Below are 20,881 nucleotides of genomic sequence, written 5' to 3'. Positions count from 1 at the left end.
CCGAAGCTTCCTAAGTCTTAAAGACGAGTCTAACCTCAGCCTCTGGGTCCTGCTGCCTCCCTCTAATACCTCCCCAGGTTAGAGAGGCTATGAACCACCTGCTCTTTGCAGCCGGAAGTAGATTACAGGCTCCATGATCCCAGCACAGCATTTCTGCCAAAGGCTCCCCTAGGCCTCCAGGTTCACCTTGGTGGCATTCACTCAAGGTGGGATCCAGTCTGACTCCAGCCCAGCTCTGGCCACAGCAGATGAGCCACCCCCTCTAAACCCCACTACACTCTTCCCTGCCTCTTGGCCTTTGTTCATGCTGGTTCCCCCGTCTAGAATCCCCTTTCCTACCTGATGAACCCATGTTCCTTGTTCAACACCCAGCTCCCTCCTCTGAGAGAAGTCTTTCCAAGTTCATCAATTACCTTTCTGCTCCCAACACACTTTATATGAGGACCTTTCTTAAGCATGCCGCTCGGTGCCACGCATCACACTGCACCATAATTAATTAATCTTTTGTATGTGTGTTTTCCTTACAAGCCTGGGAGCTTCTCCAGAGAAAGAGTCTTGTCTTAAAACCTGTTTTATCCTAAGTGCCAAACACAGTGACAGATATGACGTAGGTACTCAATGCATGTTTGTTGAATTTGAACAGTATCAACCAGGCCTAAACTATAAGCAAGCTTTGATTATCTATGAGGGGTATCTTACTTGCAGACTAACGATAGTAACCTTCTCATCCCAAGCAGACAACCCTCCTGCGGCCCCCACGTGACCAGGGGCTGTGTGCTGTGCACGATTCAGAAGACAATTTCTTTGAAAAGCTTCTGGAGTGAATTCCAAAGCCAGAAAAGATTTAGGTTCATTTCCTATTTTAAGTTATCAGCACCACTGCTCTCTTCCATGATGACAGAAAATTTGAGTGAAGTAAAAATCCTTCCTTCTAGATTCCCCAGAAACCCTTTCTCTTCATCCCGTGGCCAAATGTTACACGTAGCACCACAGAATGGCAGAGCTGGAAGGGTCTTTAGAGGTTAAGTCCTGCATTTTACAACTCTCTCTCTTCATCTTACAACTAAACTCAATCTCCTTGTTTTGTAACTAAAGAAACTGACAGTTAGCCTGTCTGCCTTACTGCCTGCTTTCTCATTCGAGAAATATTTGCTACAAGGTCATCTGGGGTTTCCAGAAATTTCTACCAAGTGGCAGTTTCCCAGCAAAGAGGAGGCGCCACCCCTCAGAAAGGCTCACACGTAAACAGAAACAGGGTTCTCGTGATAAACTACTTGGAAGACAGCCAGGCAAGGCACTGCCCACAGAGAAACCACTTAGTCAAGACCGCTGACACTGTACTGATTTCGACTGAAAATATTTACAATCAAGAGCCATCATTTATTGAGCAACTACTGTGTTTCAGGCCCTGAGTCGGACACTTTTGGCGGCTGGTTTTCACCACGACTTAAGAGGTCTCTGGGAGTTGGGGGGTTTGGGGAGGGACCCCCCTCTGCAGTTGGGGGGTTTGGGGAGGGACAAAGGGCACAGTCAGCCCAGCTGAGGGTGACTGGGAAGAGAGAGGAGCCTGGTAGGTGGGCAGGGAGACACCACGGGGATTTCCTCCCAGGCACTGTCTCTCAAGGTAAGCTGAGTTGCACCCTGTTTGGGTGGGCACCCGCCCCAAGTTTCAGTTGGCTGGAAGAGGAAGATGCTGTGGGAAGATCTGTCCTCTGGGACGCACTCTGGCTGGGGATCCAGGAGGGGTGACATAAGGATGGACCCAGGGTCAGTAGATCCTGTGTTGGGCTAATGAGAGAGACTCTCCCCAACCCTCTGGGTAGTTGGGTGTTGGCTTTGTTAGTTTCTCTAAATTAAGCATAAATATTTTTATAAGTCTTTGCTACATATGATAGAAAAATAGCAAGTCTCTAGCACTTTCGGATGTTCTGTCCAAGAGGACAAGATTTAGCCTTTAGTTTAAGTGCTAAGTAAGTGAAATATATTAACATCTTTTTGTAGCACCCTTCCCATCCTGGGACTGTGACAGAGATTGCTTACTACCCTTCTCAGTATCCATTCTCCCATTTTTCTTTACTAAGAGAACCCTGATTTTTTTTCTATCAGGTACAGAGGACCAGCTGAAGGACTACATTTCCCAGTTAGCCTTTGCAACCAGGGGTAGCCAGCCAGATATAAGTGGAAATTATTGGGTAAAGTTTCCAGGAAAACTCCTTTAAAGAATAAGCAGAAGTTATTGGGTAAAGTTTCCAGGAAAGTGCCTTCAAAGGGACTGAATGAGCTAGAATCTTCCTGCCTGGAGCACAGACACGATGGCTGGAGATCCAGCAGCTATACTGGACTGTAAAGAGACCCTGAGAGTAAAACCCAGCACTAAAGATGGCAGAGACATGAAAGGAGACCAGGGACCTGGTGACTGTGTAGCCATCATGCCAGCCCTGAACTGCCTCTTCCTATAAAAATAAAACTCCAGCACACATACACACAATCCTGTACACGTGGGCCCAGCCCAGGCTTCCATGTCGCCTTTGTCTAGGGCCTCGCAGACAGCTACTCAAAGAGTAGGAACCCAGATAGAAACTTCTGGGTCCGAGAGCACCTCACGTGGTCCCTCCCAATCTCAGCGGGTTCCAACAGGGCCCTGACTCCCGAGAGAGGACGATGTAGTTGTTCTCCGGAGACAAACCGCCTGGGTTAACCCGGGCTCTGCTGCCTACGAGCCTCCATACCTGGGACGAGCTACTTAACCTTTCTGTGCCTCAGTTTCTTCGTCTATATTATAGATGCTACAAAACAGAATTGATGACGACACCTCATAAGGGCCATTCCGAGGACTGAACAAATTAATAGACATAAAGCATATGGATCAGTGTAATCTCTCAAAAAATATTAGCTACCCTCATCATGATCACGCCTCCCAAGTCCTCCCCAAAAAGAGGAAAGGCACGAGCCCTGGCCAGGGAGCCCACCCCTCCACACGGGCCACTGGGGAGCAGTCCTGGAGGGGCCCCGGGCATCCCCGTGGCTGCCAGGGTGGGAGGAGGGTGTCCCTGCACAGCTGGGGCAGCTGGACTGGGGTCGGGGCGGGACCTGAGCGCCTTCTCTTTCTGCCGGTGAAGCTGCAGGGTCTCCGCCGCCTCCTCCTCCTGCCACAGCTTCTCCTGCAGCCGCAGCATCTTCTCTCGCTTGGACTCCAGGAGCCCCCTCTGCTCTTGCTCGAGTCCTTGGGCCACCGCCTCTTCCGAGGCCTTCAGTGCAGCCTCTGAGAGCTGCTCTGGGGGAGCCGCAGGCTCTGTAGATCGCCTGCCAAGGGTGGAAGCAGCATTTCACTAGGTTTACTATCCACCCACCTTTCGGCACTAGGATTCATACAGATACAGAACAGCACATACGGAACCCTAACAGAGGGCCCAGGGTCAGGAATCGTAAGTGCAAATCACTGTACCCAAGGGCGGGCAGCAAGGCTACCCTCTCGAAGACACAGGCAGCATTCGTTCTATAGGACAAGCCCCACGGTGGCTGTCAAAGGCCCCGAGAGCCTGGGGATGAGGGTGCCCGTAGGAGGCTCTCAGGGCATCTGGTGTGTTGTGGCCTGAGTGAACACCCAAGCTGTGGCTCAAGGGCTGGCGGCAGCAGGAAGAGAGCAGAGCTCTGTCCCTCATGGATTCCTCCCCAGAGTGGCTCATGGCCCTGTTTCCGACTCCCTACCAGGGCTCCCCCTGCTACTTGAGGCTCAAGGCCAGCAGTTTGGGAAGCCCCCAGAGGCTGCTCTCTGACTCTCAAACTGAACAGAGGCCAGTGTGTATGAGCCAGCGGGAGAAGCAGCAGCAGCTGCTGCTAGGAGTTCGCTGCTAGAACTCCTAGCCCTGAGACCTAGAACAGTCCATGGAGGCCCAGGAATGGGAAACCGTCCTCCCCACTCTGCCAAGGGAGCCGGGCAGGAGACCCTTCCCTAAGCCAAAGACAGGAGCAAGAGCACAACCAGATGCCAGGCTCCATATCTCCCCGATGATGCCACAACTTCATCTGTTTAGAGTGAATTCACTGTTTGGAAATGTGTAAAAGAAATTCTAACCTGGATGCATAAGGCGGGTGGTAAGATAAGGAACACTGGTATCGGTTAAAGAGATGTCTATTATGAAGGCTGTTATGTTGCTTGTATTCTGGTTCTTAAAGGAGATACCCAAAGAGAAACCCCAAGAACATTTTAAGCAACGAAAGCATAAGCGGGATAAAGTGTTTTGCCTCCCAGAGCGGCTTTCCTAAAGGCCAGGACATGCTGGCATTCCCAGGTCCCTAAATCTTACATCAGAAATTGGTCTGGCCACCCAACCACCATCTTCTCCCGCGGTGCTCCAGCTGCGGCAGGCCTGGCACGGTGGCCCAGTGGACCCCAACGGCATATGGGCGTGGTCCAATCAAGGACAAGAGGGGCCAGAGCCCAAGAGGGGAGCCAGTCCCCCGTCCACCGCTGGGGATGTAAAACTCCCTCCTCCCTCAGCTCCCACACTGCAGGAGACAGAAGGCAGCGGGCGGGCGGGATCAAATTAGAAGAGCAGAAGTAAACAAGGGCTCTGGAATTCCATTTCAGCCCCTTGAGGCCAGAGAGAGAAGGAAGACACAAAAGGCTTCTGCTATTTCTGAAATATCATTAAGATCTTTCCTAAAATCATGACTCAGACCAGAAGCAGTCTTGAGTCCTGCCTTCAGTTCTCTTCTGCTCCCAAGCCCGTCTCCCCGCTTCCAATTCCCAGCTTCCTCTCAGTCCCCTGTCCCAGCCCAACTGATGCAGATGTAAGACGTGGCCGCCACCTCCTCTGAGAATACCGCCCTCGGAAAGAGCCTCCCCCCGCAGCTCTCAGCCTCATCAACCCTCCAACTCATTTCCAGCCTGAGCTGAAATCATCTTTTTTCCCTGAGATGGTACCTTTTAATGTCTCTCTCCCCTGTGGGCTACGTAGCTGTGTGGAGCCCTGGGGACAGATGCTGCGGAGAGATGGGGCATCAGCCGGCGTGCCCGTGTGTGCCCAGGCTGCACGCACCACTGAGCCTGCCTGCACGTCTGGCACACAGGCAAATGGGACTGCTTTTCAGTGGGCCTCTCCTCCGTGTCCCTGTTTTAAAGATCGAGTGTCCCAAACTACCAGCTTAGGTCCGAGGAGGTCAAACAGTGAGCCTGAAAGATCTATGAGATAACTGGGCAGTTGAAGACTCCAGAGGAAGAGGCAGGTCCGATTTCTAGGCCACTCCTCAGGTATCAGCATCAGTGAGACACAGTTTGCAACAGTTAGTGGCCAAGAAGAGGCTCAGTCAGAGCGTCGTCCTTTCAGACGGGCCACTGAGTTACTCTGAGCCGTATGAGGGAAAGCAAAGAGAGAAGGCGGGCAGGGAGGGAGGAGAGGGAGGCGGATATGATACCCATGGCCCTGAAATGGCCAGGGTACCACTAAAACTCAGATCACTATCAGAGATCTTGTCTCCGCTCACTTTCAACCCAGTTGTTTTCATTCATTTACCCTCTCTCTATACACACCTCATGAAAGATGCTGGGATGACAAACGGAAGGGTATCCTTGTTTCCCAGACCCAGGCCTCTGGCCACAAAGCACGCACAGCGGTGGCTGCTTGCTAGCCCTCCCTGCACTCCCTGACCTGCCCTTTGCTCTGAACTCCTCCTGATTCAGCTTGACAATATCTATGCAGGAGACAGGCTCTACTAATCATGCTTTTTATTTTCTGTATTTCATGATGTTATGGCATCTGAAAAAGCTGGCTGGTCAAGGAGAGGGTGCCCCCTCCCAGATCATCCAATCCTTAGAGACAGCAAAGGGAGTATGTCTTTCACATGCAAACCAACCAATCCCTACACCCCCTACCATCTCCTGATCTATTTCCCACGCCCAAAATCACCCAGGGCCAGGCACCAGGTAACTAGAGACCAGGCCCAGAGCCCTCCAAAATTATTCAAACTTTCCACCCCTCCACTCGCTCAGGGTACTTACCCTGTCTCGCCCATTGCTTCCCACGAGAACCCCAGTGAAGGCTCTGGGTTATGCTCTTCCTTCTCGCCTCTTCGGCCTCCTGGCCAACTCTGGTCCTTCCCCACGTGGCCCCACCCGGCGTGGCATGCCCTCTTCTCTCTGGAAATATAAGGAACAACTTCTTCTTTCAGTGGCATGGGCCTCTCTGTGTTGTCACTCAGTCACCTTCATAAATGAAAATCCCATGGATACAAATGAGGCACAGACACAGAGCCGCTCCCCACGAATCCCAGAAAATCAATCCATTCTTAATGTAGCTGTAAAGATCAATAACAAGGAAGTTATGGATCCTGAGAAGACTTAGGAAAGGAACAGAAGACATTTCCTAAGGGCGCTGTGTAAACTGAAACTGTGTGGTCCAGGAGATAGCCCCCCAGCAGGGGCAGCCTCACTGGGATGGGAGGAGAAACGCAAAGGAAGGGGACTCATCAGCCCAGGCAGCCAGAAGGAGCCTCACTGGCCAGCTTCTCTGCCAGAAGCCCTGGGAAAATGCCCTCTGACCTCTGCCCAGAGGGTCCTGCTTCTGAACCCCACTCACCTCCTGTCCTCATCAAAAGCACCCTGATCTGGCTGCCCACAGCCACCCAGGGGACCTGGGAAAGCTATGTCATTCCTCAGGGGCAGAGCTGTCACTGTGGGATATATCACCACCTGAAAAACGGGCTACCCCTTCCCTACATCACTCCTGCAGCGCTACAGCGATGACAGGAGATTGCGCACTCACGTGCCCTGCCAGCTCTCGGTGACGCTTCCTGTGAGTAATCAGGGCATGAACCTGTCTCTGCCCAACAGTCAGCCCGAATCCTGAGGACGCTTCATCCTTTTGTACTGCTCAGCTCACAGACAGGAAAACCTGTATCACCCTGACACCCGTTTCTCTCCATGCAGAGAAAAGGCACAGTGGCTACAGAGCAAGAGTCAGAAGTCGACGGCTCGGGCGACTAGAGGGCTCGGGTCCTAGTTCTGCAACCGACTGGCGACGTGACCTTGGGCAAATCACTTCACCTCCCTGAACCTCAGTCTCCTGATCTCTAAAAGGGGTGAGAAAGGGGAGGAGAGCGGAAAGGTTTCTAAGTTTTAGACGTGCTTGGTGCAAGAGCACAGCTGAGCTTTGAACCCAGGCACAAAAGATATATACTGTGTACTGGATAATTCCATTCATATGAAGTTAGAGAACTGGAAAAACGAATCTATGGGACAGAAGCTAGAATAGCGGTGACCTAGGGCAGGTGGACTGAGAGGAAAGGGGCCTGAGGAAACTTTCAGGAGGGATGCAAATGTTCTGCTAATGATCTGGGTGGTTGTGATGTGGTGTATACGTATGTAAACACTCACTGACTTGGACATTTCAGATGTACGTACTTTCGTGTATATAAATACCTCAATAATTTTTTCAAAGAAAAACATGCTTGGTAGAAGGGAAAACACGCTTTACCTGGTTTCTGCTAATGACCCAGGAGATACCCTACCCCCTACCCCTCACCTCCAGCCTCGTACCCCAGGTGCTGACCAGGGGAGCCCCGGGGGCTGCTTAGGGGTCAAGGTTGCACGCAGAACCAAGGGTTCGCTCACTCTCCCCCCACTCCACTCCTTGAGCCGGAGCCAGAGCAACCCTTCCCCACCATCCAAGACCAGATGGGCACTGAAGCAATCCACACACAGTGCAGGGCAGGGACACATGTGAAAACTGGCCCTTACGCCTCTGGAGAGACTGGCAGGGTGGGGCCGACCGCCACCTTCTCCTTGGGCCCCTCGGCCTCATCCTGCCCAGGGCCCGGCCCCTCAGCCTGGGAGCACTGCTCCTCGCCCCTCTCGTGGGCGGCAGGTGGGCTTGGGATCTCCTCCCTTGACAGCAACAAGGAAGCAACTGTGTTAAAGCCAGAGGAAGGTGAGAGGCTCCAGGTGTACCCCATTCAGGGTCAAAGGTCTGTGATGGGGACAAAGGAGGCAGCGGCCCTGGCAAGACCTGTGGTTTCCCTATCTCAGGTCTCAGATCCCAGCTCCCCTCCCTGCCTCTCCCCGAGCAGTTTACACTGAAGGACCAGAGATTCGCGTCCCAGGTGGGATGCAGAATGGTTATGGCGCCCAGGAGAGGCTCTGCACACAGCAGAGTTCCGCGGATGCTGCCAGCTAAACACGGCTGCTACGCAGCCTCCCCCAGTGACTCATTCCAACCAGATGAGCTCTAAGCGTCTTTCTCTTGCCAGGGGAACAAACTAGCAAGTCTACACCGGCTCTGGAGCAGGCTAGGGAGTGAAGGTCCTTTCAGCTGGCCTCAGGGAAGCCCTGGGCCCCGCACCCAGCAGGGCTCCCCACAGGCTTGCTGAGTGACTAGCAGTGGGATGCCTGCTGGGAAGGAGAGGGCTGGCAGGTGGGGACCGGGGGAAATGGCCCCCCTGGCAGGAACAGCCTAGTCCAGGGTGACAGCAGTCTCTGCCCCGGCCCCTGGCAGGAGGGCAGCTGGGTCAGAAGACATACTTGCTAGTTCCAGAGTTTCTAAGCTCCCCTAATCAGACTGTGCACCCCGACTTTAGCTGTAGGCCAAGGACGAGGAAGAGGCAGATTTCCTAACTCTCCAGCTTGTGTGAAACACTCAGCAGAAATGTCTGTGGCGGATGCTTAGGCTGCAACCCCGCCCCCTGCTCTCCCCACCTCTCCAAGCCCGCCACGCCCACCCTGGGAGGCTTCCAGCCCACCCTTACCTCTGCAGGGAACCAGGGGGCGTGGGGCTGCCTGCAGAGCCCTCCCCAGGCTCCTCTGCCCCCTTCTGTTCCAGCTGCTCCTCCAGGGGCTGCGGGGGCCCTTCATCCGTGGCCTGGCTGTGAAGGGGACTCTGGAGCCGCTCCCCATGCAGAAGAGGAGGAGATAACCTGGGCAGAGCAGCAGAGTCAGGGCCTCCACTCCGACAGCAGCAGGAGAATTGGGGAGTGGAGTACGGGGACCGAGGTCCATGCCTCCTGCGGGCTGGACCTCAGCCGGGGCCCCACCTCCATGGAGAGCCCACGGAGGCCAAAGCAGCCAGAAAAGCAGGACGAGGGAACTCCCTCCGGAGCTCTCCCTTTGCCTGGACTACACTCAGCCTTCCCAGGTCCCTGGGCTGCATTTGCTTGGCCCAGGAGTGAGAGCTGGGCACACTCACAGGTGTATGCATTCCTGCCATCACTGGGGCTGGGGAGAGTGTGTGTGTGTGTTGGGGGCGGGGGTTGATGATGGAAGAACTGAGCAGAAAAGAGGGAGAAAAAGAGAAGCCAGACTCCAACGGTCAGACTATAGGCAATGCAGGAAGCTGTAGCTTCAAGTAAGAATGCTGATGGCTTTTCAGGGTCCAAAAAGTGTCACGACCACCCACTTCCCCTTCCAGGGTGGCAGCCCTTCTCTTATCATGGGCTCAGGCCTGAGAAGCTGGAAGCTCCTGTCTCTCTCTCTCTCTCTCTCTCTCTCTCTCTCACTCACACACACACACACACACACACACACACAGCCATGGCCATTTCTGATGTGGTAAGGCCTGGCTCGGAGCTCTGAGCTGCACTACCGACCCTCTAACATGGTCCCCCGGACCTCGAGCAGGCTATCCAGCCCTGGCCCACGAGCAGGGACACACAAGGCTTCATCCAATCTGATGAAAAGGACAGAGCCTTGTCCCCACAATGGTGCTATGGGCACAAAGTACTCCCACATGCTCCAGCAGTACCTCCCACTCCTGACTTGGTTTGCGTACACACACACACACGCACACGCATATGCTCACGCACACACGCAGACTTTGCAAGGCCATCCAGTCAGTTCACCATCTGCCTTCAGGCAGGAGCACACTGAGGTACGTAGACCAAAGCCAGGAATTCTGCCCAAGTCCACGCCATCCCAAAGTCCCTGAGGGTGGCCTCCCACGCACTATACCTCTCCGAGCCTCTGGACTTCTTGCTCTGCAGCTCATCTTGGCTGGACTGGCTGGCATCCTTGTCTTCTCTCCCCAACCTCTGGGCCTGTAGGCAAGTAGCAGTGGAAAGTGTATACTTTGGGGGTTGGGGGGTCTGCATTGGGTCCTTTAATCCTCCAACTGACTCTCATGCCAGGAGGAAGCACTGAGAGGTGGCTCTTGGTGACTGAGGACCACTCGGGATGCAGAAGAGAAGGTCGCCTACTGCACAGTGAAGGCCCTGGGGCTTTGGCTAAGCCCCCAGGCTCACAGCTGCTCCCAGGGCCAGCCTTGCTGGCCTGGGGAGGATGAGTCAGGCACTAAAGCCACTGCAGGCAGAGGCAGAGGCTGAAGCAGAACACATAAGAAAAAGAAAATCCTGCCTTCTGCAGTTGGAAACCCCTCACTGCCAGTTGTACAAAGTGGAGCCATCCATGAACACCCCAGATCCACAGAGGCCCCAGACCACCAGTGCCAGTGATAATCGGGGACGCTCAAATTAAGCGAACAAGACTGGGCACAGCAGACAAGTGCGTCAAAGAGGAAGGACCCTGGAGACATGGAGACTTGGTGAAATGACAGAGAGCTGTACTCCAGACGAGAAGGGCACTGTGTGGGCACCTGAAGGGAGGAAGACGGGGCGCTCCTCTGCTCCCCCGACACCCAGGTCCCATCGGTAGACAATGATGCCCCTTCCTAGTCAGGGATTTTACCAGCCAGGCAGCGCAAAACAAAAAAGAAAGCCAACCCCAGATCTCATTTTAAAGCTTAGGCGTCTAGGCAAATTTAGCAAGCTGGTGAAAAAGGACTATTCTTGATACATTCACATATTTTCTGCAGGGGTGAGGTCACGCGGGGAGAGTAGGGCAGTCAGCCTGGACTCAGCCCTCTGTTCTAGCACCTCCTCCACTACGAAATGGGATAGCAAACCAGAGCTCACAGGGCTTCTGGTGAAGATTAAATGAGATCACGTACAGAAAGCCCGACTCCAGCCCAAAAGAAGGCATAATGCCACAAATACGAGCTCTCCTCATACCCCCTCTCCTCTTCCCCAGCCTGAGGAAAAACAAAACACAGAAGAAACCAGCTTTGCCAGTGCCAGTCCCCATCCTAGGACCTGCACTCCTTCTGTCACACTGACAGGAGCCCTGTCTGTTCCGGGACACGAGGGTTAACAGGAGATGTGGGGCAGGAGACAGACAGCTCACTCCATCTTCCCCAGTAGGGCTCCAGCCGGGCTGGCACACCTCCGTGTCCCCAGCCCCATGCCCCCAGCCCCCCACACCTCTCCACTGGCAGCCTCAGCCCCGGCAGCTGTGGCCGACTCTGCCATCTGGATGGGTCTGAACTATAAGCCAGCTCCCCCAGATTACATGAAAAATAGCAATGCTGCCTGGGAGTGCCTCCTGGTGCCCGCAGCAGAAGGGCTCCCTGCCAGCGCTGCCACTCCTAATCGCATCAGCCGGGCAGAGACCGCAGACAATGGCGGGGCGGGCCGCCCTTCTCCCACCCCACCTCCTTCCCTTCCAGAGCTCAACTCACAACTTGTCTTCCCTACAATGCACAACGAGCTCAGCAGACAGCTCCCCCTCTCTTTTCAAGGAAAAACAAAAACAAAAACAATCACACAGGCCAATCTATTTCACAAACTAAAATACAAGATGGGTAACAAAGTGCAGTGATTGTAATTAATATCGGCGGACGGAGCCCTGAATCAGAAAGGACAAGCTACAGACAAGGCCTGTCTATTTCCTTCTTATTTCACCTTCCATATTTCTGCTAGAAACTCAACTAGCCCCCAGCTACAGAATAAGGGACACCTTGGGTAAGTACACAGACAGAGGTCTTTTGAGCAGAGTTTTTACCTGCTCCCTAGACATTTTTGCCCGAGAAAGGGAGTCAAAGGAACCAGACAAAGAAATCAGGCATATCGGCACTCTTCAGAAAGGGGAGACACAGGCACATTCTAAGCCTCCGGCCTAAGACTGCTCGAAACACCACTTTCCCAACCTAAACTTAGCTCCGAGGTTTTGTTTTTTGTTTATGATGCAGTCCTCAGTTTAATAAATCCCAGTAAGTCACAGTGCATTCATAAAGCAGAATGCTATGCAACCAATAAGAGGAGTAGGGCAGACCTGAAATAGCACAGAAATCAGTTAAGGGTCTATTCTCGAATTTGAAGAGCATATTGCCAAGCAGTTTTTAATAGCACAGTTCCAATTTCTGTAGGGAAAAAAAAAGATTAACAAATAGAAAATAAATACATGCTTATATGTGTACAGAAAATTTTCTGGAAAGGCACATGAAAAATGTTAATGGAAACTAACAGTCCCTACCTGCGGGAGGGAGTAAGGCTGCAGGAAGTAGAAGACTTCGACCTTCTGTATTACTTAAAATAATTTTATGGTCATTTTTTGTAACCTATTATAAAATTCATCATGTTTGTAATTCATTATAATCATTATCTTGTCCGTGGTGGTGATCTGAAAGGTGTATACATACGGTAAAACTTATCAAATGGTACCATTTATATGTGTCCAGTTTATTTATGTCAATTAGATCTCAATAAAGATGCACAAAAAATATTTAAGTGAACAAAAATTAATTTAGCTCAGTTCTAAGCTTCTGTGCTGGCCCTGGCCTTGGGAGAGATCCAGAGAATATGGAAAATGGACAAGTGCCCCCCGGAAAGACTATCCGTCCCACAAAGAGGCTGCTTCTTGTCCCTCCAGCTCTACCTCCCTGCTCAGCCCCTCCGTGCCCCGAAGTGAGAGGCAGACACAATCCCGCAAAGGGCTCCACGCGGTCAGCCAACCTGAGCACCCAGCACTGCCCCACACTGGTCATGAGATACAGCTTAGGGCCCCCTCCGCCAGGGCGGCTGCCAGAGGGTGCTCATGAGAACCAAATGCAAGCCAGGCCCTGCTACTGCTTTATACCAAGTGGCATGGCCCAAAAAGAGGCTGCTCGCCTCATGAGGTCTTAGGCAGGCCCTAGAAATCTGTCTTCTTTAAAGCCCCCCAAGTATTCTAATACTGGCCAGATTCTGGAGACGGAGCAATGGAAATTCACCTTGCCCGGTCCACGCAGCAAGGTGTCTCACAAATCGCCTGCTCAAACCCTTCCTGACAAACACCACCTGGCCTTGTCTGTGCCCTTCAAGGCCTCCAAACTGCAGTGCTGCAGACGGTGGGGACCAAGGTCCAGCAGAACCGAGAAGAACATGTCAGGCACAAATGCAACCGACCTTGTAACTCCATCCTGTCTCAGGACTCGCTTCACTAAGGGCACCCGGGCCTGATTCACATTAAATACCTTGTTTCACCCAAACCAAATGCCCGCTCAGACTTGCAAAGACCACATGTCAGAATCTCTCTCCTCTCAACAACCCTACAGAGGAGGCAAAAATGATCTTGGCTTCAAGCTCCTTAAGGACAGGGTCTGTGTCTGAGCTTACATCTGGCAGGGGAGACAAAGAACCATAAAACAAAAGCAGCAGCACTAAGGGGAGCAAAGGAAAGCAAAGGGAAGGAACGATAAATAGTGCTTGGAGGAGGTGACGTCAGAGGTGGACCTCCAAGACCAAGAAAGAGCTTGCCGGGACAAAAGGAAAAGCAGCCCAGCGGGCAGAGTGGTGAAGGGGGTGGAGGGTGTGGCCCCAGGGCAATGGCGAGTGGTGGGCACAGCCGGGGCATGGGCGGTGGGCTGAGGATGAGGCTGCAGAGGTTGGATGGGTCAGGTTGGGAAGTGCCTTGAAACCCACAAACTACACAGCGCTTTGCACGGGAGCAAGTGGTCGGCCCTCAGCTGCTAAGTGACTGGATAAACAGATAAATATATGGTGGTGGAGGACACGGAATGACTGAATTCACGGCAGCAACAGAGCATGTATGTCGGAAGCCCCATCACAGGCACCGTCAGGGCCTTGTCTTAATGAATCAGACGGGAGAGAACTCCCAGAAATGCACCCTGGGATGGGCAGGACTCAGCTCTTGATTATCCTCAAAAGTGAGGCTCCAGCCCAGCCCTAGAGAGACTCACCTCCCAGCGGGCTCCATCCAGGACAGGGGAGAGCATGTCCACATCCAGCAGGTGCTCCGAGTTCCGGCTGTGGAAACCGAAGTCCTGGAGATGGTAGAGACGGGGAGGTCAGCTCTCCTCTGTCACGCTCAGCGCCCACCAGGGATACAGGGCCTCTCCTCCACCCCCACCTTCCAGAAAGACGCCTACTACATGCCAGGCACTGTACCAAGCACCCCGACAGCTACTCATTAATTTCACCTTCAAAATTAACACTGCGACTGGATGGAAAGGTATGTGGCAAAGCAGGTACAGTAAACTGTTCACTGTAGACTCCAGGTGGTGAGAATGAGGCTATTCGCTGTAAAAGTCTTTTAATTTTTCAGTATGTTTGAAATTTTTCATAATCAAATTACAGGGAAAAAAGTAACCCTATGAGACTGATCCTCTTATTCTTATCTCACTGAGGAAGCAGTTTGAGAGCCCAAGTAATTTATCCAAGGTCACACATCTGGTAAGCAATAGGGCTGGGGGTCAGAAGTGCCCTGGGCCGACTCCAAAGCCCAAGCTCTTTGTGTGACATGTGCTGCAAAGCATGTCACTTTCCAGCTGTCTCTCCCTCCTGGTGCCCAACCAGGAGGCCAAAGTGCCCAGAAGCCCTGTGGGCAGCTTGGACACCAGGGCCTGCCAGGCTCCACCCAGCTGGTTCCTTCCCCTTCCCATACAGGTGTCCCTCTGGACAATGGGGATGAATTAGGGCCACTTCCTCCACCAGCTTCTCTTTGGGACGGGCAGCAAGTGCCCACACAGGTGCCAGCTCCCCGCAGCCCTTTGGCTGCCGCAGAGCCACGAGCCCGCCCCCTCCGAGCCCAAGATCGTCACTGGGCTAGGTGACGGACGGCTACCTGACAGCACGCTAACAGGGACAGTTCTGTCATCAGCCCTGATAAATGCAGGCGCGCCCAGCCAAGGTCTGGTCCTGCTGTCTGTGGCTTCCTCCACCCACTCCCGTAGAGAAGAAAAATGCCGATGGGCAGCCCGTTCCTCCACACAGTGGCTCCTTCAGCAGGGCCGGGGCCCTTGCTTCAGAGAGTTCTGTGACACAGTGATTCTTCATGACGGTTTGTGCCAACAAGGACTTTGCCTCCCGTTCCTAGCTTGTGGGTTTTCTTTGCTGATGACATTTCCCTTTCAGCGTGAGTTCTACTCCACTCAATGCAGCTGCCATCTGGTTCCTAAGCCCATGGCTCAGTGAGGGGCTTGAGCGCACAGCCTCCTAATTCCTCTGCACCCCCTCGTATCATTACTGTTCATCCCTGACCCTCTCCCACTAATCCCTTCCCTTTGATCTGCCTCCTCCGAACAGATGGAGTGTGGTTTCTGGAAAAAGCGCTCTGCCAGAAAGCACCCCGAACTCCTCCCCATAGATAACAAACCTGGCAAGTGACGCCAGGCTACAGCAGGCTGCGTGGAAGCGCTGGGACAAAGAAACCATGGATGCTGGCATTCCAGGACAAAGTCGTAACTTGGGAAATGATACCACACCACAGCATCCTTCCTGGTCAGAGCCTGAGAGCCTGAGGACTGGTCCTCACCATGGCTCAGTGATTCCATAAACACACAGTCTCTAACCTCCTAGGTTCATGTAATGCTCCTGCTAGAGCCCAGAGGCAATGACCTCATATGATCTCACAGGCAATTCACACAGCAGTAATAGTAATAACAGCTATGTTTGTTTAATGTTTATATGCTAATGTTTTATACTCTTTACACCACTTTCTTCTCACAACAAACCTATAAAGTAGGTAGTGTTATCCTTAGTACGCAGGGCTGAGAAAATGGAGTTAGACAAGACCCAAGTTTGAGTCCTAACTTCCCCACTTACAAGCTGTGAGATGCTCAGCGAATCACTCAAACACAGGACCTCGCAAACCCATGCTCTTCACCACCACTCTGCTGCCCCCCATCTCAGACTCACCAGGCCAAGAAAGGACTTGGGGTCAGAAGCAGTGGAGTCTGAGGGCTGTAGTTCCTTCATGTGTTCACTGATCTCTGACTCCTGGGGAGACAGACCCACAGAGAAGTCACCAGAGCAGAGGACAGAGGGTCGTGATCACTATCCACGGTGCCAGTACAGGGCTGAACCCAAACCGAAATCCACCTCTTCTGGAAAACCTGGAAGAGGCCTGTGGACCCTCCCATTCTCTCTGGACACCTGCCCCCGGCCCCCTCAGGCTGGGCAGGGCAACACTCTTTACACTTGGAAGGAGGGCCAAGTGAAGCAGAGTGGGAGATGGTTAGAAAGTCGGCAGTGGGGAAGTTTGATGGGATCCTAGGAAAACAAGATGAGAGTATCTTTTCCAGGAAGTAGCTAAAAGCTCTTTAAATGAATTCCCTCACCATCCACCTGGAGGAAGGGCGGGACTAAGGGCTGGAAAATAAAGATGCCAAATGCTCTCAGAGCTGGGTCCTACTTCTATCCATCCGAGTCACTGGCCTGATCTTACCAAGCAAGACTCCCGTGTCTTGGGTTGTTCAAAGGAGCCAGAGAGACCAATGAAGAGTCTTCTTGTACCCTAACTGACCAATGCCGGGGCAGGACACTCCCAAACGTCCCCCCCCACTCCCCTCAACAGGCTCCTCTCTCTGCAGGAACACAGGCTGCAACCATGACTCACCCCAAACTGATGTCAAGAAGTAGGAGGGGGAGGCAGGAAATGGCAAGAGGAAGTAAGTGGGAGACCAGAGGAATAGGAATACCCCAGGAGGTGCCAACGGAAAAGCAATTTTCTGCTCTGAATTTCTAGTGCCAGCAGGTTTGGAGTTTCATTCAGGATTTTACTGCCTGCTGGGTCTGGGCATATTTGTCACAATTAAGAGTTCTGGCTGATGTTGCCGACCCATTGCCGGGCCTGCAAATGCAGCTCCTGACTCAGTAATAAAGATGAAGGGAGAGCAACGTGCACAGGGTACGAGAGAGCAGCAGAGGGCTGCAGCCAGCAACTGCCCACGGGACAAAGTGACTTACTTCGCTCGCCTCTGATCTGCTCTCTTTCGGGACGGAAGCCTCCTTCTTTGGCTCCTTTGCTGCCTCTTCCTGCAGGGAACCCTCCTCTCTTGCATCCACCGGGTCCTCTGGTGCCTCTTTTTTATTGGCTTTGGCAGGCTGATCGCCCGCGGGGTCGCCCCCGGGGTCCGCCACACTCCTGGACATCCCGGGATCATTCTTCTCATTCTTTTCTTTTTCTGGGAGCCAACTTGCCCCTCTTCCCTGTTGCCCTTGGTCATCAGCACTGCTCAGGCTGCTATCTGCACCTCGGCCGAAGAGCTTGCCAGGAGTAGGGGGGCTGGCAGCATCGGAATCCAGAGAAGTGTCCTTCTTCTCCTCTGGCTGGCTTGTTCTTGGAGATTCCTAGGGAGCAGAAGACCGTGTCAGAAAGGAAGACGTCAGGAATTAATAAAAGGGTTTAGAGACTTGCTACAAGACGGAGCTGCCATTCCTTGATGCCTACAGTTCTGAAACCAATGGCTATCCCACACCTCAAAAGCATTTAAAAACACAGGTTCCTGGCTCCAGCCCAGCTCCACTGACTCTGAAATTCTATGGTGATCTGAACACACCCAACCTGACCCCCGTCCACTGAGGAGCTTGGAATCCAGTGCACTGCACTACACAACTCTGTCACCACCCATCACTTTCTCGAGTGATAAATCTGGCTCATTCCAGCCCCATTAGATGGCAGGCTCAGAAGTCAATATTTGTTTACGAGGATGACGACGGAGAACCGCATGAGAGAAAAGTACCAAAGTCTAGAGTTTTCATTTTTAAAAGGCAGCAGGGAGGAAATATCAGGAGGGTACACTTCTTGCACAGCAATGAGGGTAGCTCTCTCCCTATAGCCTCAGGGGGCTGCATAAGCAGCCCTGGAGCCAGGCTCCTCTGTCGGAGGACCATCAAGTGAGTCCTCTGGGCAGCAGGTGCCAGATGGGGTGAGGTGTGTAGAAGACCAATTGGGGGAAATGCCCATGAGGATACGGGAGGTGGGGAGAGGCTTGGGAACGCAGGTCTGAGACCTGTGACATGGGAGAGGGAAGGAGGGGGCTTGAGTAGGAGAGCCTCAGGCCACAGCACAGTTCTGAAAGGGTCTCGGCCCCATGGACAGTCCCGCAGCCGTCATGCAGAAATGGCCCTGCTCCGGGGCCCGTTGCACCCCATCAATTCCATCAACAAGCCCGGCCTTGGCACGAGCCGGGGTGGATCAAAGGTTCAGCAGCTGCAGGCCGTTAATCCCCCAAGGTCCCCTCTGCAGGGTCTCTTGAAAGGAGATGGGAGCAGGCCACCTCTACAGCTGCCCACCCTGCTCCTCGTTCATGAACCCCATGGTAAAGACCAGGAGAAACCTTTAGAGCTCCCACAAGAGAAAAAGGAACTCCTCCCTTGGAAATACAGCCTGCGATCTCTCCTAGGCTCAAGCAGAGAAGCCTTCTTCCCAGAAAACACCTGTCCTAAACCTGGGCTGCCAGCGTGGACAACTTCTTGGCAGGGATTTTTGAGACTTCCTGAAGCCTGACCCTGGACACTCCAACAAGAAGCGTGATGACTAGAGTCCAGAGGGCCAAGGAAAAGCCCCAAACACGCCATTCACCATGCTGTCTGCTTGTTAAAGGACCCACAGAACCCAAGGCCATGACCATCCACTGCAGGTCTGGCAGCCGACTGACAAGCCCACCCAGACTTTCCAAGGATGGTTAAGAGAGGCAGGAAAGCAGACCACTTCAGAGCCCGACTTCGGAGACAGAACATCCAGGTTCAAATCTTGGCTCCGTGCTTACAGGGACCCTAGGCAAACTGTTTAACTTCTCTGGGCCTCAGTTTCTTCCTCTAAAATATGGGGGTATGGGCCTATCTCATAAGATTGTTGGAAAGATTAAATAAGTTAACACTCATCGAGTGAGTAAAGAACAGAGATCCGCGCCTGGCGCACCGTAAGCGCTCCATAAGCGCTAACTTGTGTATTACGATGAGACCCACAAGTTCAGTCACCGAGCACCTTCTATGAGCCAAACCCCACCGTGGCGACCTGAATAGGAAGATGGGTCCTGCCCTCAAGGAATTCAGCTGAGAATGGAGAAAAGTGAAGCATCCCAGGTGGCCCTGGCTATGAGCCTTTACTGCCCAAAGCAAAGGGCACCGGACACGGTGGTGACGCTGTGGTCAGTGCCACGCCTGTCCCAGGGAGAAGAGCAGAGGCTGAACAGAGAAGTGGTGGGCTTCCCTCATGCCCTGGCAGCACAAAGGCAGGGTGCCCTCCACGGCTGCCCACCCTCCTGACACCCTAACTTATAGTGTGGAGGAAGTCTTCATGGTCACTGGGTGCAGAGGGGCCAAGATGAGCTCCTCCTCTTTGAGAGGTATCTTCAGGGCGAGGCCAGGTGTCCCCGCAGCAGCCGGCTCTCGGCAGCAGCCAGCACGCAGTGACCGGTCTGTGGGGCTCCTGGATGCCAAGAAGGACGTGGGAGTGTCTCGGGGGGAGTGAGGGGTCTGACTCAGCAAGCACAGCCAAGCCACCCCGGCCGCACTCATCTCATGATGAAAGAAAGGCAACAGGCCTTGGATTAGGGGGCAGAAGAGGTGTCGGACCACCAGTTCACATCTCCTCACATGGCCCACAGCCCTTCTCACCCAGCCCAGCCCTGCTTGCTCCTCTGAGGTCATCTCCAGACACACACACATCCTGCCTGTGAACAAACATTACACCATCTCCCTGCTCTGCCGTGTGCGTTCTTAATACACACACAATCTACCCTGACAAGCTCCCACTGGTCCTCACGGCATCGCCTCTTCCAGGAAGCCTTCCTGAGATCAGCCTTCCTCATCCTCTTTCACAACAACTACTGTCTTATAACTGCTGACTTCCTTGCCTGTTGCCCTCACCAAATCAGCTCCCTGTTATCCTCAGTGTCTAGTTTCTGGCACATAATAGGTGCTCAGTCAATGCTTGTTGACTGAATATTAAAAGTGATTAAGTGGGGCTTCCCTGGTGGCGCAGTGGTTGAGAGTCCGCCTGCCAATGCAGGGGACACAGGTTCGTGCACAGGTCCGGGAAGATCCCACATGCCGCGGAGCGGCTGGGCCCGTGAGCCATGGCCGCTGAGCCTGCGCGTCCAGAGCCTGTGCTCCGCAACAGGAGAGGCCACAACAGTGAGAGGCCCGTGTACCGCAAAAAAAAAAAAAAAAAAAAAAAAGATTAAGTGGGTCAATGCAGATACAGGAGTTCCTACTCTGTAAAATGGAGATGTGATATCTATTTTACAAAATTATACAGGGATTAGACTATTATTTGTTATAGTGCTTATGAAATGGAAAAGAGCTAAACAAATATTAACTATTAATATTCAAGATGACGGAAAAACAAGTAACCTATCAAAAATCAGAAGACACCAGATCCAGGGGGAGATTCCCATTCTTACACATGAGAGAATATGGCCAGACCACAGAATGTCAGGCCCAGGCTATGCCACTCTCAAGCTAAAATTCTTCAAAAGAAAAATGTTCCATGGAGCTTATCCTATTCTGTCTACGTAAATAGTAAAATATTAAAACATGGCTAACATGAAAATAAGTGAACTTGCATTCCCTGCGCCCACATCAACTAACTGCAATGACAGGACAGCCAGGGGGACGTCTTGAGGGGAAGGACAGCAGGGGGAGACTAGGCATTTGTTGTGGATTATCCACAAATGGATGAACGAGAGCTGAGTGTCTGGAAAACCCAGCTGACTCCACGCTCCCCTCCTTTAACTCAGCCCCTGCTCCTCATTCCATCGCGGGGCCCATGGCCTGAGGCCCGGCCCAGGACGCACACCCAGGCCCCTGCGCACAGCCTCCTGCGCCAGTGTTC

At 53.0% G+C, this 20,881-nt stretch overlaps 1 protein-coding gene across 18 annotated transcripts in view; it reads right to left on the bottom strand.

Annotated features, from left to right (window-relative positions):
- CEP164 (centrosomal protein 164) overlaps window positions 1-20,881 on the bottom strand; it is a 69,537-nt gene that overhangs the window by 11,908 nt on the left and 36,748 nt on the right. For 12 of the 18 annotated variants that reach the window (XR_007479029.1, XR_007479028.1, XM_049714329.1 and 9 more), the window contains 7 exons: window positions 17,008-17,391; window positions 15,958-16,038; window positions 14,001-14,084; window positions 9,941-10,026; window positions 8,743-8,910; window positions 6,002-6,139; window positions 3,091-3,303 (listed from right to left, as the gene is read on the bottom strand). Coding sequence is in view for 16 of the 18 variants with exons in the window: in XM_049714329.1 (XP_049570286.1) it covers window positions 3,091-3,303; window positions 6,002-6,139; window positions 8,743-8,910; window positions 9,941-10,026; window positions 14,001-14,084; window positions 15,958-16,038; window positions 17,008-17,391 (1,154 nt within the window). In the remaining 2 variants the exon portion in view is untranslated. Of the gene's footprint in view, window positions 1-3,090; window positions 3,304-6,001; window positions 6,140-7,738; window positions 7,886-8,742; window positions 8,911-9,940; window positions 10,027-14,000; window positions 14,085-15,957; window positions 16,039-17,007; window positions 17,392-20,881 lie in introns of all 18 variants that reach the window. The other 6 variants (XM_049714344.1, XM_049714340.1, XM_049714338.1 and 3 more) reach the window with 6 other exon arrangements.

Source organism: Orcinus orca, chromosome 8 (assembly GCF_937001465.1).
Source record: "Orcinus orca chromosome 8, mOrcOrc1.1, whole genome shotgun sequence".
In the NCBI taxonomy this organism is placed as follows: Eukaryota; Metazoa; Chordata; class Mammalia; order Artiodactyla; family Delphinidae; genus Orcinus; species Orcinus orca.
Note: the sequence above shows the minus strand (reverse complement) of the source record. Positions and strands in the feature narration are given on the sequence as shown.